Genomic DNA, 14,845 nt, shown 5'->3' with positions numbered 1-14,845 from the left:
AAACAGACTGACAGCAGTTAGTTTGTGATGTTTTGTTGTTGTTGTTGTTTTGCTTTGTGCCTCTCTCAATACTTTATTTAGAAAGGGAGAGGATTGCTTGAAAAATTTAGGAGACGTATAACAGAATAACCAAATAATTACAGAAGGAGGGATCTTTTTCCTCTTTTTCTGTTTAAGAATATGGAATGCAACTCTAGGATGACATTAGTGAAAAATATTTGTTATAAACTTCTTGCATTTGTTAACATCTTCATCTGATATAGTAATCAAATGATATTTAAGAGTTTTGTAAATGGTAGTAGTTATAGTTTTTTCTTTTTCCCCTGCCTTTATCATGATGTACAAGATTGCTTATTTGCCTTACTTTCCACTGATGTCTAAATTCCTTGAGAACTGGGACTGTTTTGCTTTGTATCTTCTTCCATGTAGAAAAGTTTCTTTACTAAGACGTGTTCAATTAACTGATTGATAGATCAATGGAGGCAGCCATATCTTAATTATTGATGCACTTAGTCTTCCCTCATGGCTGATGCCTTTATTTTCCAAGGACCTGGGACTCTAGTGCTCAACGAAAAAAAAGACTGTTTATCTTCATGTTGCACCGGGATTGGATAAGTGTCCTAGTTAAGCAGTGATTTATAAGCCTTTTTTTAGAGTTAAATCCCAGTGGTACTTTAAGTTATTTAAAATATAAAGTAAAAATATTTTTAGTTTAGATTTAATTCAATTTTGTTTTGTCATATTTACCATGTTTATTTTTAGCTAAAATTATGGTACCTTCTTGATAACCAAGCAATGTTTTTACCACATTTACAGTATAGTCATTTTAAATCTACTAAAAGGAAAAATCAAGCAACATGTTATCCTATTTTCTATTTCAGGAATTCCTGCTCATATTGACACACATTCTGCTTTTGAGGATGAGATCGTTTCTCTCAGTTTGGGGTCAGAGGTAAATGTTTGTTTGTATTAGTTGTCAGCATATGTTTTACCTAGTACAGTGCACTTTTCGGAGGATTATGCACATTCTAAATTAGAATGAATTAAAATTTCTAAATGAAAAATAATGGCATTCTTAGCACTTTCATTTCTTGCAAAATGTGAAATTATCACAACTTCTCTTTTAAATATCATCAGATGCTAGGAAAACACCTGAAATTTAATTTTTACACATTTCACTTGGCAATTAAATCCAAACTACCCTTGGGGCTTGGTTCAATTTTTGACCTGATACAGCATTGCCATCTAATGGCAAAAGATGGTAACTGCAGACCATAGAAAAGACTGAAATGCATCTAGAATTTTGATAAGCTTTTTACATATGTTATTTGATTCAGGCCTTTCAAAAACATATGAAGATTAAGAGGCTCATATTTACTCACTGAGTTGTTTCTGCAGCTGCATTTGAACTGCTAAAGATCAAAACCATGATTTAAAGTGGTACTTACAATTGCAGACAGAATTTTAGATATATATATTAGAATTTTATTTTATTTTTTTTTGTTTTTGTTTTTGTTTTTGTACTGGGGATTGAACTCAGGTCCTTGTGCTTGTATATTAGAATTTTAAATCTGTAATAATCCGTAAGAGATGGGATTATCTAATCTTAACTATAGGTTGCTTCAAAGTCTGATCTTGTTCCTGGAGGGAAATAGTATTTATTGGGTTGGTCCCTCTATTTGTATTGTTCCCATCACTAGATCTCCAGTGTTTCTACTTCTTAACCTTTGCTGGGCTTATGTGATCATGTTGATAGAGAATTGCCATTGTTCATTTGATACTACAATCTTATCAAATACACATGTGAATTTTAATGTAGGAGCTTTCAGGAGATAAAAATGAAAAAGCTCTTCTGTGTGACTTATTTTCACCCTCTAACCCTGCTTGCAACTTTAGGGACCAGTAAAAATAATTTGTAGTGTTTTTTCTTCAAACTATATAACCAATTGAGAAATGAGACAAAAGATAAGTGGAAATCAGAGCATCAACTTTCCTACTGAGAAAACTGATGACAGAATATATCTTTAGATCTGTGGCCCAGTACACTTTTAATACTTCACTTCTGAATTGAAGAAAAATGCCGATCTTGTTAATGGCACAACTGGACAGCTGCAGACCTCCCCCATGAAGGCAGAGGCTGCCCCTGTAGCAGGACATGAAGGAGCATGTGCAGACCCTTCAAACCAGCTGGTCTGAAAAAGAGAGGAATGCACAGCCAAGTGATCCTGGCTCCAAGCTTATGGATCTGCAAAGGTGTTGCTGCTTTCCTGGGCAGTTGTAAGTGAAGAGATGGAGAAAAACTAGGAGTGTATTCCCTACTTTCTACTGCTAGTGAAATTCCCTTCCCCAGGAAAGGAATGAGGACTCAGTATACTCTCAACACCTGACCAAGTCGTTTTGCCATTTTTAATGAAAAGTTGTAAAGAAGAGAAATCTTGCCCTTTAGTTGGATTGAAAATCTGCTGCAGGTGACACTGCAGGCATAAATAGGAAAGATGGAGTTCCTAGTGAAAGCCATCTTTGTAATAGCTGGAAAGTACGTGTGTTCTAAGGTATGACAGGAATAATAGATTTTTCCTTTACAAGATAGCTTTTGAGAGTAAGTGAATTTTTATAATTTTGAAAAAATGTACACAGAAATATTTGGGCCATTACTAATTTTATAAGAAGTCAGTTAATCAGTAAATATTTCTTATTATGACTTTTGCTGCTCAGTGAACTGGGATAATTGGATAACTAGGTGATGAAAATCCCGTCTCTTGCATTAGGGGTGCATTTGTCCTTATTTTCTCTGCTATTTCTTTAGACTAGTGCTTTCAGCAAATTGCTGCTCAATCCAGGCTTATCTCCTCTAGTAAGATACTGAATAAAAGTTCTCTGTGAACTGCTTTGAAAGAACCAGCTGAATGGTGTGGTAGCTTTCATTGCTCTTTCAGTCTGTTTTCAATGTGTTTAGCCCCAGAGACGTTCTTGTGTTGAAGCAGTTCTCATCACTTCTCTCAGGAATGACTCACAGGGTACTACTCTTTCAGGAGTTTATTGTTTGCTTGTTTGTTTGGGTACCAACGATTAAACTAAGGTCCTTGCACTTGCGAGGTAGGTGGCAGAACCACTAAACTAAATCCCTGGCCCAGGAGTTTATTGTTTTAATGGACAGATGTTCTATTACTTTTTTTTTTTAACTCGGGTCCTTGCACTTGCAAGACAGGCCACCGAACTGCTGAGCTAAATCCCTGGCCCTTGTTTTATTACTTTTTGGTCATTCGCACAAACTGGAAAAAAAATACCCAGATGTTTTCTTTATACAATTTAAAACAAATGCAATCTGGACTGCAGACATTGTGACTTCATCTCCTTCTTCACATTGAGCCCTCAGTATTTATGTGCACTTACAAGAAATGTTTACAACCTCAGAAGCCAAATAATCTCCTCATTTTTATCTTGATTCCATGCTTTAGTTGATTTAAATCAAGATCATTGTCTTTGTCTTCAGCCATTTACCATGCACTACCATTCTCCCATGTAAGACAAAGTAAATGTTTGCTCTGTTTGGGTTTCCTTCTTTGGTTAAGGATCCAGTTAGAAGCTGGGAAATATTCTTGATTGGCTTGCTTATTCTACTTTGGGGTTTATTAGATCCCTCAAATCTGTGGATTGGTTTCATCCATCAATTTTGTAAACCTTAGACATTACCTTTGTACATAGGCCTGTGTCACATTTTCTCTGTCTACCTTTTTTTCTATATTCTTTATTTTACTTGTCCTTTTCTATTTTCCATCTTTTGTCTCTCCATGCTTCACTCCAAAGTTTCTTTGAAACTTAATTCTTTTGCTGAGTTTAATTTGATATTAAACTCATTCATTTGGTATCCTAATTTCAGTCATGGTATTTTTCTGTTCTGGAAAATCTGTTTGGTTTCTCTTTTTGTCGTTTTCCTTCCCTATTCAAGTGTAGTATTTATATTTTTTAGCATGGTAAGCATCTTTTTTATAGCTTGTATTTGATATTTAAATTTTTGAGGTTTCTATGGTGTCTCCCCCTGCACCCTCAACAAGACTGTCTTATTTCCAGAGCAGGTAGTGTGGCTTATTTTGATTCAGAATGTTTGAGATGATGTCTGGATTTTGTATTTATTGAAGGGTCACAGTGATTGTGTTGTTTAGCTGGGATTTTTGACCATTAAGTTAGAAAATACTAATGCTGTATAATATCAATTTCAAAGGCAATAAGAGTTTAGATTTATTCTTTCAAAGAATAGAAATGAAGTCATATAGGCACCTGACGGCAGTTCTGATCATCACTCAAATACTCCATTCAGTGCAGTGCTAGAAACTGAAAAAGTTGAAGCCTATGCATATTTTTAGATTTTTAAGTATTTGTACCAATCCTGGGTTCAGCACTGGACCAGTCAGGAGGCTGGGATTCAAGCTCATGACCCTATTTGTAACTTTAATTGATCACAGGAAATTACTTTATTTCTGTGATTTTTGCCGCAAATTGAAATTGTCACAAAATACTTGGATTTCAGTTGCCATAGTATGTTGATAAATACCTAGTCCTATGAGGGTAGCAACTACTGTTTCTCCTTCTGCCACTATCAGTACTGCCATTCCAATGATCACCTCCACCAGCAATCACATAGTCTATGCTGGAGAAGATGGCAGATGCTGTAAGTGATCTTTTTTCTATGGGGAGCAAACCAGGCCTCAGGAATAGATAGTAATACCTTTCGTTTTTATGTTTTGTAACTCTAGTCATCTTGTTTTGGTATGAATATGTTAATTTATTTCATATAAGGAAGAAAGCCTAGGAAATAAACAAATGGAATTTAGGAAACCTGTCTAAAAATGTGAGATTTATCATCCTATTTTTTTCAAAAAAATTATTTATGATTATTTAAAAATATGTCAAGTATAATGCACTAGATAGAATGCAATAAGTAAGCAAGATGTCCTATTACCTCTGTTTGTTTTGTGACTTACATTTTTTTGTTGTTGATGTTGTTAATTTATTCATTTTTTTGAAATAGGGTTTCACTACATAGTTCAGGCTGGCCTTGAACTCTACAAGGCCCAGGCTTGCCTCACAGTCATGGCACTTTTCCAGCCTCAGTCTCCTAAATACTGGGATTATGGGCATGCACCCCATGCTTGGCTTTGTGATTTATATTTTTGAGCGTCCATTTTTGGGTGATGCTGAATTTCACTTCATTATTCCTGCAAACAAATGAAGCCATAGTATGATAAATGAGGGTGCATATATAGCAAGTGGTCTTAATATAAGCACATAAGTATGAGCCTATTATCTCTTAGGAATTTAAACCAAGCATCTGTAATATTAAATATGCAGGAGAGACTGAAGTCTCTCCAATTCAGCATCTTTTCGGAGTTAATTTTTCTGTTATGCAATGTATATTTTACTCTGAATTGTGCTACTTGGCAATATATTTATATCATTAAGCTGGAAGGTGCCATTTCTTTTTATTTTGTATTACATTTTTGCTTAGCCAAACAAAACAGTTCAAAACCATCTGTAATTGGGAGTGAAGAACAAGAGACAGTAGAACATGCTCATTTTGTAGCTGAGACCTAGTTTTGGAAAGCAGAGTTGTGTTTGAAAGGTAGAATTTTCTGACTTAGCTGTAATGTATATATATATATTTTTTTTTTGGTGATATTTTCTTTTAAAAACTTTGCTTAATCTAATTTTACTTTTTCACATATGCAATACTGCAGACATGTTCCCAGATATGTGTACCCTAAATGTCAATGGTACCCCGTCAGCTAGGAAAGTTTTTACACCAGAAGCATAATATGGTGTTCTATTTCTCATATTCTCTCTCAATAGCAATGAGAAATAAATGCTTTTGGACTGGTTTGTTTGTTTATTTTCCCTGATCCTGGGGATTGAATCCAGGGAATGCTGAGGTATATCCCAGCCTGTTTTATTTTTTCCCATTTTGAGACACTGAATCATTAATTTTGAGTCATTAAGTTGCCCAGGCTAGACTTGAACTTATGATTCTCCTACTTAGCCTCCTGAGTAGCTGGGATTACAGACATGCACCACCATAGTTGTTGCACATGTTATTAAGGGCCCACTTTCTCATGCCATAGAGTGCCATCCCATTTTCATGTTCTAATTTGTGTTATTGTTCCACTCTTAAGACTAGAATACAGAGGCCTATATGTTGTAAAAATTGATGCTGATTGCAGGACAAGGGAGCTGAACTTGCTTTCTTTTTATTATTTTCAAATGAGTTGTCCTGTATGTTGATTTCAGAGTATGATAGTGATATTGTCTCCTTTCCTTTTTGTTTCACAAGATTTGGTAATTTGGGGATTCCACCTTTCAACTAATTTAGTCATACGGGTTTAAATCTCCTGTATGTATTTTATTTATTTACTTGTTGTTATTATTTTTTAAACATAGATTTCCTATAAGAACCAGGACAGTGAAATAGGTTTGTCATGGGCTTTGATTTTAACTTATTTTAAGGGAGCAGACTGTATAGCATTGGTAGAATATTTAAAGGTCATGACATCAGCTATTAGTCTCCAAGATATCTCCAAGTCAAAATTATTAATTTCTCTGCCATGGGAAAAATATGCACATAACAGCAAGCTTCTTTTTCATGTACTCTTTAGCTTGGCAACATCTGCATCTGGGAGTATTATTTTTTGTTGAGAGAAGGAAACTATTTCTTTCGCTAAGAATCCTCCAAGTTCCTCTTATTCCCACAATGGACAAATTACGATATAGTTGGAATCTAAGTTTGTAAGTCTGGGGACAATACATAAACACATTTTTGGCCTACCAAAATAGTTTCTTTGTAAATAGTTTAAGGTTCTAATATTTTATCCTTGCAATTTTGAATTTCTCTCCTTTTTTCCTTTTCTTTCTTACCTAGATGTGGTGGATAACTTCTATCTATAATGAGGTGTGTAGAATCCCATTTACTATGTAAAATACAAAGTAAACTCATATCTTTTGGGTTGGGTAAAGATGTTAGCACAATTATGGAAGATTTGTGTTTGCTATGATGTAGGGAAATAAGTAGATTTTTGAATGGTGAAATGTGTTTTTACTTGGAGTAACTTTTGGCCTCTCCAGTTTCATCATTCTCTGTGAATAACATGTCATTCATCACATCAAATTGCCACTTTTTCAACTATTCTGCAGGGTTTCTCTCAATAGATTAATGACTCAGCCTATTTCTAACCATTAAGGACTGAGATTAAGTTTCAGACATATTCCCAGAAGTGATGTGTTCTTCATTTTCCTTCTTAGCCAACATGAGATCTGTTTATTCCTTGATGTACTTTCCTGTCATGAATCTTATCTTTATTTGACTGATAGAGTGATAACTATGTCTGGGTTATCTGTTCTGTTGCATTTGGTTGTGTAAAGGTGGTACAAGATCAGAATGTCTAAGATTTTTGTTTGTTTGAACTGGACATTATCCTCAGTCACGCCTCATGAGCTTGCTGGGGACTTGATCTTTATTGATTCTCCCGTCTCAGAAAGTAGAGAAAATAGGTAAACCCAAAAAGGAATAATTGGAAAAAGCTCCTGTGGAGCAGGGCTGTTGCATGGCAGAATGATTCAGTGGCTGTGGGGCAATGTTATTGATTGTGAATCTGTCATGAATTGTTTTTATAAAGCCTCTTTTTTTGGTCTTATAACAAGCATTATTTAAGTAAAGCAGAGATACTTTAAATGAGGATACTGTAAATATTTTAATGATTGTTTTAATAAAATTTAATTTTCTTGGGAAATATACATTTGATTATATAAATAAAATTACTTCATTAAATTAAAAGATACTGTCAAATTTTAAGCTAGAATAAGTTTCAGAGTTACAAAGATAAGTAACAGAAAATAAGAGTGAATATTAAATCATGATGAAGGCTTTGTAAGCATACAAAGAAATAGATTTTGTTTTTGTATTCTATAAGCACAAAAAAATAGATTGATGATTTTTTTTGTTTTTTCTTTTTTTCTTTTCTTTTCTTTTCTTTTTCTTTTTTTTTTTTTTTCTTTTTTTTGGTGCCAGGGATCAAACTCGGGTCCTTGTATTTACAAGGCAGGTGGCAGAACCAATGAGCTAAATCCCTGTCCTGTTTTGTTTTTTTTGCTTTTCTTTTCTTTTTTTTTTTTTTTCTTTTTTTTGGTGCCAGGGATCAAACTCGGGTCCTTGTATTTACAAGGCAGGTGGCAGAACCAATGAGCTAAATCCCTGTCCTGTTTTTGTTTTTCTTCTGATATGTGTGTCCTACCAAACACAGCTTACCTTCTGTTTATTAAAGAGTAAGGAATCTGACTCCAGGCTGAAATCCTATGTAATTTTTTAGCCTGAGTGTAGACAATTACATACAGTGGCTTTACCTGGAAAGCTTCATGGTGATTTCTGAAGGTCCCCAAACCCCTAACTTCCACTCCCATTGCACAGCTGGTATATTATACTTTCTAAGGAGTTGCAGTAAAGGAAATTGAACAGTCATGCTCTTTTGCCTGTTTGCATTCCCAGCCCAGGTGTATGCTAGGCAAGTGCTGTACTACTGAGCCACGTCCTCAACCCTTTTTAAAGTTTTATTTTGAGACAGGGACTCACTGTGTGGCCCCTACTAGCCTTGAACTTGCAATTCTGCTTCATCCTCCCAAATGGCTGGGATTGCAAGTGTAGAAAATTAAATTATCTCCTTATTTTACTTTCCATATTTAGATTGAAAAAATAAACGAGAAAGGCAAAAACCTAGCTTAGACCTGTATAATTCTTTATATACTTCATAGAATTTTCATATGTATTATCTAGTTTGATCTAATATTAGGGATGGTTACATTAATAACATGTAGTAACATTTATTGAATATTTATTTTGTGCCAGGTACTTTCCTGAATTTACCTTTAAGGAAGGTACTATGCTAAGTTTTCTTTATCCCACTCAAACTTTGTTATCATATTTATTTTTCAAATGAGTTGATCTCTTTACTTGAAAAAATATTTTTCAGTCCTTTTGCATGCTCTTTAAATTTACATTTGTCAGCTGCTGCTAATTTTAGCCTGAAATTTTTGGTGTTTCATGGGCCACTAGGAAAAACAATACATTTTCTTGGGTGTTGTATCTACAGATTGATATTCGGAATATTTGAGCATAACTCAAAGTTTTTAAAAAGTTGCTAAAAATGCTTCTGTTTTTATCCTCATTAATTGGCATCTAATTATAGCATGTTGCATGACTTTCAAGGTGCAGAAAGAGTTGTATGAGAATCATTACTCAGTAGCATTTTATAAATAAAAAATAACCATAGCTACTCTTTTGTATTTACTACAGGTGAGTCACTATCATTTCTATCCATTATTTATTTAATTCAGGTATCGGGTCTTTAAAGATGAAGAAAACCAGGGCATAAAGACTCCATGTCTTATCTTGGGTTACATAGCTTTCCATAGTAAATAGAAGATCTAGGATATGAATTTTAGCTCTAAAGTCCTTATGTGTCACCACTATGGTAGGGTTTTCCATGGTATCATCCTCAAATCACCCACTGCCCAGGTGATTGTTAGAAATGCAGATTTCTAGACCTCACCTCAAATCTGCCAAGTCTGAATCTTTATGGATGAAAAATGGTTTTTTCTTGTTGCTGTTTTGTTATTCAGTTGACTTTTATGACCTAAAGTTTGAGAACCATTATGCTATGCTGTTGTATGAGCATTATCATGTTTTAATATCTATTAGCCTAGAAGGATGGCCAGGATGAATAAATTATCCTTATTCTTGGAATATTGGAGTACCTGAAATTTTGAATTGCTCTGTATGCTTTTGCCTTTGCTTTCAGGTTGTTATGGATTTTAAGCACCCAGATGGCATTGCAGTGCAAGTTATGTTGCCTCGTCGGAGTTTGCTAGTGATGAGAGGAGAATCTAGATATCTTTGGACCCATGGGTATGTACTGAAATGACCTTGATGACAGGGCGACTTTTACTTTGTGAGACCTTTCATTCTTTTCTGTCTAAGCCAGTAAAATCATGTCCTGTGCCTGCACATTGAAACTTCTGGGTTCAACCCTCCTAGGGGCATCTGCAACTTTTCTTCTTTCCGTTTTTTATTTTCAAACTTAAAAGCAAATTTGCAAGGATAGTAGAGTGAACTCCCTTTACTTTTCACCTAGATTTATCAATTCTGAAAATTTTGCCACATCTTATATGTCTTGCTTTTGTGTGTTATCATTATCAGCTTTGCTGAATCACTTGAGAGAAGCACATACCATAATTCTTTACATTTAACATGTTTCATCGAGTATTTCCTAAGAGCAAGAATGTTGTCTGTATCCATGATTGACAAACCATGGCTTGTGAGGGAAATTTAGTTCTTATCCTATTGTTGTGCAGCACTTAAGCTGAGAGTGGATTTTATATTTTTTAAGGATTATAAAGCAATACAAAAACAATGAAGAATACTTGACTTTATATGCTCTTTAGTGCCTAAAATATTTGCTATCTGCTCCTTTACAGAAAAGATTGGCCAACCCCTGAAGACACTCAAAACTGATAAAATATTCTTATACAAGCCATATTCAGATTTTGCTAGTTGTGTAGTGCAATACTCTATAGTAAACTTTCTCTGATTCAGGATTTAGTCTGTGATCCTGCATTATCTTTAGTTGTTAATTCTGTTTAGTCTTTTGTTTGTTTTAGCATTTTATTTTTAATTAGTCTTTTCTTACTTTGTCTTTTATGACAGTGATTCTTTTGAAGAGACCAGTTGCATTATAAAACATTCCCTCAATTTGAGTTTCTTTGATTTAAATAAATCTAAAGAAATGGGTTATATGCTTTTGTTTAGACTGCCTTTTGAAGAAAGAGCATTCTACTGCTGAAATTTATAATTGTCACTTAAAATATTGATAAGTTCTGTATTTTAAAGTTCTACTTAGAGATTTTAACTGACAAATTTTTAATAAAATATCAAGAAAATGAACATGTAAATAAATTTGTGACCTGTCCTAAATGTGAGCCATAAAAAAGATGGCTTGAGCTGGGCGTGGTGGTGCACGTAATCCCAGCCCTCGGGAGGCTGAGGAAGGAGGATCACTGAGTTTGAGACCAGCCTGGGCTACATAGTGAGTTCCAGGTCAGTTTCAACTACATAGAGACCCTGTTAGATTTTAACTGACAAATTTTTAATAAAATATCAAGAAAATGAACATGTAAATAAATTTGTGACCTGTCCTAAATGTGAGCCATAAAAAAGATGGCTTGAGCTGGGCGTGGTGGTGCACGTAATCCCAGCCCTCGGGAGGCTGAGGAAGGAGGATCACTGAGTTTGAGACCAGCCTGGGCTACATAGTGAGTTCCAGGTCAGTTTCAACTACATAGTGAGACCCTGTCTCAAAAAAAAAAAAAGATGGCCTTATTTTGTATACTAGGGCTTACATTTATTTGATTTATAAAAATTCATGGCTAATAAAATATTTGTACTTAAAATAAGTAATATAAGTGGTCATAGTGATGTGATCCATTGGCCTCATATATTTATTTAAACTTTTGAAAAATATTAATATTACAGCAAATATAAAATAAGGAATTACTTTTCCTATATTGTGAAATATTTTAATCTATTCTTGATAGTGGCATAAGTTCTAAAACATTTTTTTCTTTTTTTAAGGAAACATCATTATGATCATATTATTCTCTTGTGAAAAGCATATTGTAAATAAGAACTAAGATATATCATGTAAAGGTACAAGATGCCAGTGATGAATGTAACTGTACGATATACCTAAAAAGTACCAGTAAACTCAATGAAATTTGATCAGGGATCAAACTTGGGTCCTTGCACTTGCGAGGCAGGCAGCAGAACCACTGAGCTAAATCCCCGGCCCAATGAAATTTTTTTAAAAAGCATATTGTGCTATTTCTGGAAGGTTGAAATATTAATTAATTAATTAATTATCGGGTTTTTTTTGTTGTTGTTGTTGTTGTTGTTTTTGAGACAAAGTCTCTTTGTAGCTCAGCCTGGTCTTGAATGCATGATCGTCCTATCTCAGCCTCCTGCGTGGTAGTATTACAGACATGCATCACCAGGTTGACCTGGATTATTAATTATATTTATTTAGGAATTGTTGCTCTAAAATCAAAATTCTAATATTTTGAGGGGAAATTACTGTTGTTTTAGAAGGATTACCTTGGGACCCATTGCCTGTAATGTGACTGAGAGACTGTAAGAGCATGGTGGGAGGTGCGTTCAGAAAAGAGAGATGGAAAAGGGGAAGGGAAGGAGGCAGAGTCAAGGAGAGAAAAAGACACCAATCAAACACTGAAATATCAGATGTTTGGTGAAAGGGAAAACGGGTTTGAAAACGCATGTTTATACCTTTAAAAAGTATTTAAAGTACAGGAAGTAAACCTTGATAAAGTTTTTGATTTCTCGCCTAGAAGAAAAGCAGTACAATCAACTGTAGAAGGACATGGATTTAGAAAGGCTAATATTGCCCTCTATTATTAAACACCTTAATCTAAATTTAATTTGATCAAATTCAAGTTTACTCTTCCAGCAACTGTCCCCTTAATCAAAGCTGGTAGCACATGGGTGAATTTAACAGATATCCTTTGTTTGGTTTGTGCAGTGGTTGTCCATATGGTGGCAGGGTTTGTTTTTGTTGTTGTTGTTTTTTGTTTTTTTGCCTCAATTTAAAAAATAAATCATGAGTTTTCACATAAAGCTCTGGATTGTGAACTTCTATTGAAAATTGAGAACATCTGGCAACACTGGGCTGTAATATTGCTTGGCAGCAGTGATCAAGACTGAATTCAGTGTCATTCTGTAGATGGGTCCTGCTTCTCCAGTTCTGTAGACTTCCTGTCCTTTTCTATTCCTCCCTGATAAATGGTCGAGTGTCTGTTATTACTTATCAGTGTGCATGCACAATTGTTTTTATCTTATAACAGAATTAAATGTAAAGTAATACTTCTTGAACTCATGTGTGTATCAAAAGTAGGAAATGGAAGCTACACGGGGTGAGAATATGTTTCCAGAAAATGGAAGAGAACACTCCACTTTTTTGAAGTGAAGACTGTTTCTGTGTGTTTGCTAGATAATCTGCTTGCTTCATTTATGTTACGTGACTGGCCTTGCGAGACATTTGTTCATGAGATTATGTAAACTCTGCTTTTAAATTGTTTTTGGAGCATTTTCTTTGTGCCAGCATGATTCCAAAGGCTTTCACATATATTCACTCATTTACTTCCTATGACAGTGGAAAGTTTATTCCATTGTTTTGTCTCCGTCTCCGTATTTTAAGGGAGATTGGAGAATAAAGATGTTAAGTAACTTGTACAAAGCCACAAAGCCAGTAAGTAGTTGAGCCAAGACCAGAAGCCAGGCAGTCTGCCTGTGGGCTCTGTGTTCTCAAACAGTGTTAGTTAGAGCTGCGCCTGTTTGCTCCCTTCCTCTGAGCTTCTGCTGTGCTTCCTGGCTTTCACACCTTTGTCAACCCTCAGTGCAGTATGTTTCCTTTTCCTTTCTGTTTTTAAGATACACTCAACTTTTACTTTCTTCGTAATTTTATAAAGCTTTTTGTGGCTATATTAGCTTGAAATAATTTATCCATTAGCTCCTAAAGACTATATTACCTCCTACTATCTTGTGATGTCTCTTCTATTAATTGAATTATTATTTAAATCTATAAAACTGTTCATCTTTTTACTATTTTCTCAATATAGTTTTAATATTTTTGGCTACTAGAGTAACAGTAATATAAATTCAGGTAATGACTGCTTGTTTTGACTTCTTTAAAAATGCCTCTAGTACAAGCTTTAGAAAAGAGCCATTCTACTAACTTGTTTTAAAGCAGGCAGTACTCTTGACACCAAAACATGTCAAAGACATTACAAACAGATGATAGACTACTTCTCTCATGACAGAGAAAGAAAATCCTTAACAAAAAATTAGAATGTGTGTAAGAAAGTAAATTATGCAATCCTGTAATACATAAGAAAGAAAATACGTTATGGCAAAGTAGAGTTTACCTCGGTATTGGAAGTTGTTTTAGCATGTTGAGATCAGCCCAGTCAGTATAGTTCATCACATTAAAAGAATAAAGGAGAGAAAACATAATCATCTCAATTGATGCAGGGAATATATTTGATAAAATTCTCTGCCCATTTATGATAAAAGCCCAGCAAACTAGGATGAGAAAGGATAAAGAGTAGCCATGAAACAGTCATAATTAGCATCATATCTAATAGCGAGCTATTGAATTTTCTTTCCTAAAATACTAAATCAGAAATGTCTACTCTTGTCACTTCCATTTATTGTTCTATTGGATATCTTACTCTACTCAAGATGATGTCAAAAAAAAGAAATATAAATCATAAATAATGATTTGAAATCATATAGTAAAGTTCATTTGTGGATTTTATTAATATGGATGTAGAAAACCCTAGGGAGCCTACAAAACAAGTGGTAGAACTAATAAGTGAATTTAGTAGCATTCAATACTCAAAAATTAATTTTTGGAAAATAAAAGTGCTATTTAAAATAGCATAAGACCTATAATATACTTCCTTTCCAATACTCATAATTTATTTATTCATTGTAATATGGTTTAAAAGCAATAAGCCTGGGAATTAGGATTCTAACAACAGTTGTAATGTAACAACAGTACAATGACAAAATAAAAATTAAGAATTAAAATTCAGCTGGAAGTGTGGCATGCACCTGTAATCTCAGCTACTTGGGAAGCTAAATCTGGAGTGTTTCAAGTTTGAGTCCAACTCAGGCAAGAGTGAGACCTGTCGGGGCCTGGGATTTAGCTCAGTGGTTCTGTCATCTGCCTTGCAA

The 14,845-nt window shown here is 34.5% G+C and overlaps 1 protein-coding gene across 6 annotated transcripts in view; it reads left to right on the top strand.

Annotated features, from left to right (window-relative positions):
• Alkbh8 (alkB homolog 8, tRNA methyltransferase) overlaps window positions 1-14,845 on the top strand; it is a 76,716-nt gene that overhangs the window by 41,325 nt on the left and 20,546 nt on the right. For all 6 annotated transcript variants that reach the window (XM_010610630.3, XM_010610629.3, XM_010610628.3 and 3 more), the window contains 2 exons: window positions 882-952; window positions 9,840-9,946. In XM_010610630.3, coding sequence (XP_010608932.1) covers window positions 882-952; window positions 9,840-9,946 — 178 coding nt within the window. The remainder of the gene's footprint in view (window positions 1-881; window positions 953-9,839; window positions 9,947-14,845) is intronic.

The sequence above is a fragment of the Fukomys damarensis genome, unplaced genomic scaffold (genome assembly GCF_012274545.1).
Source record: "Fukomys damarensis isolate Sample0158 unplaced genomic scaffold, DMR_v1.0_HiC HiC_scaffold_16, whole genome shotgun sequence".
NCBI lineage: Eukaryota > Metazoa > Chordata > Mammalia > Rodentia > Bathyergidae > Fukomys > Fukomys damarensis.
This window is presented reverse-complemented; position numbering and strand designations above follow the sequence as displayed.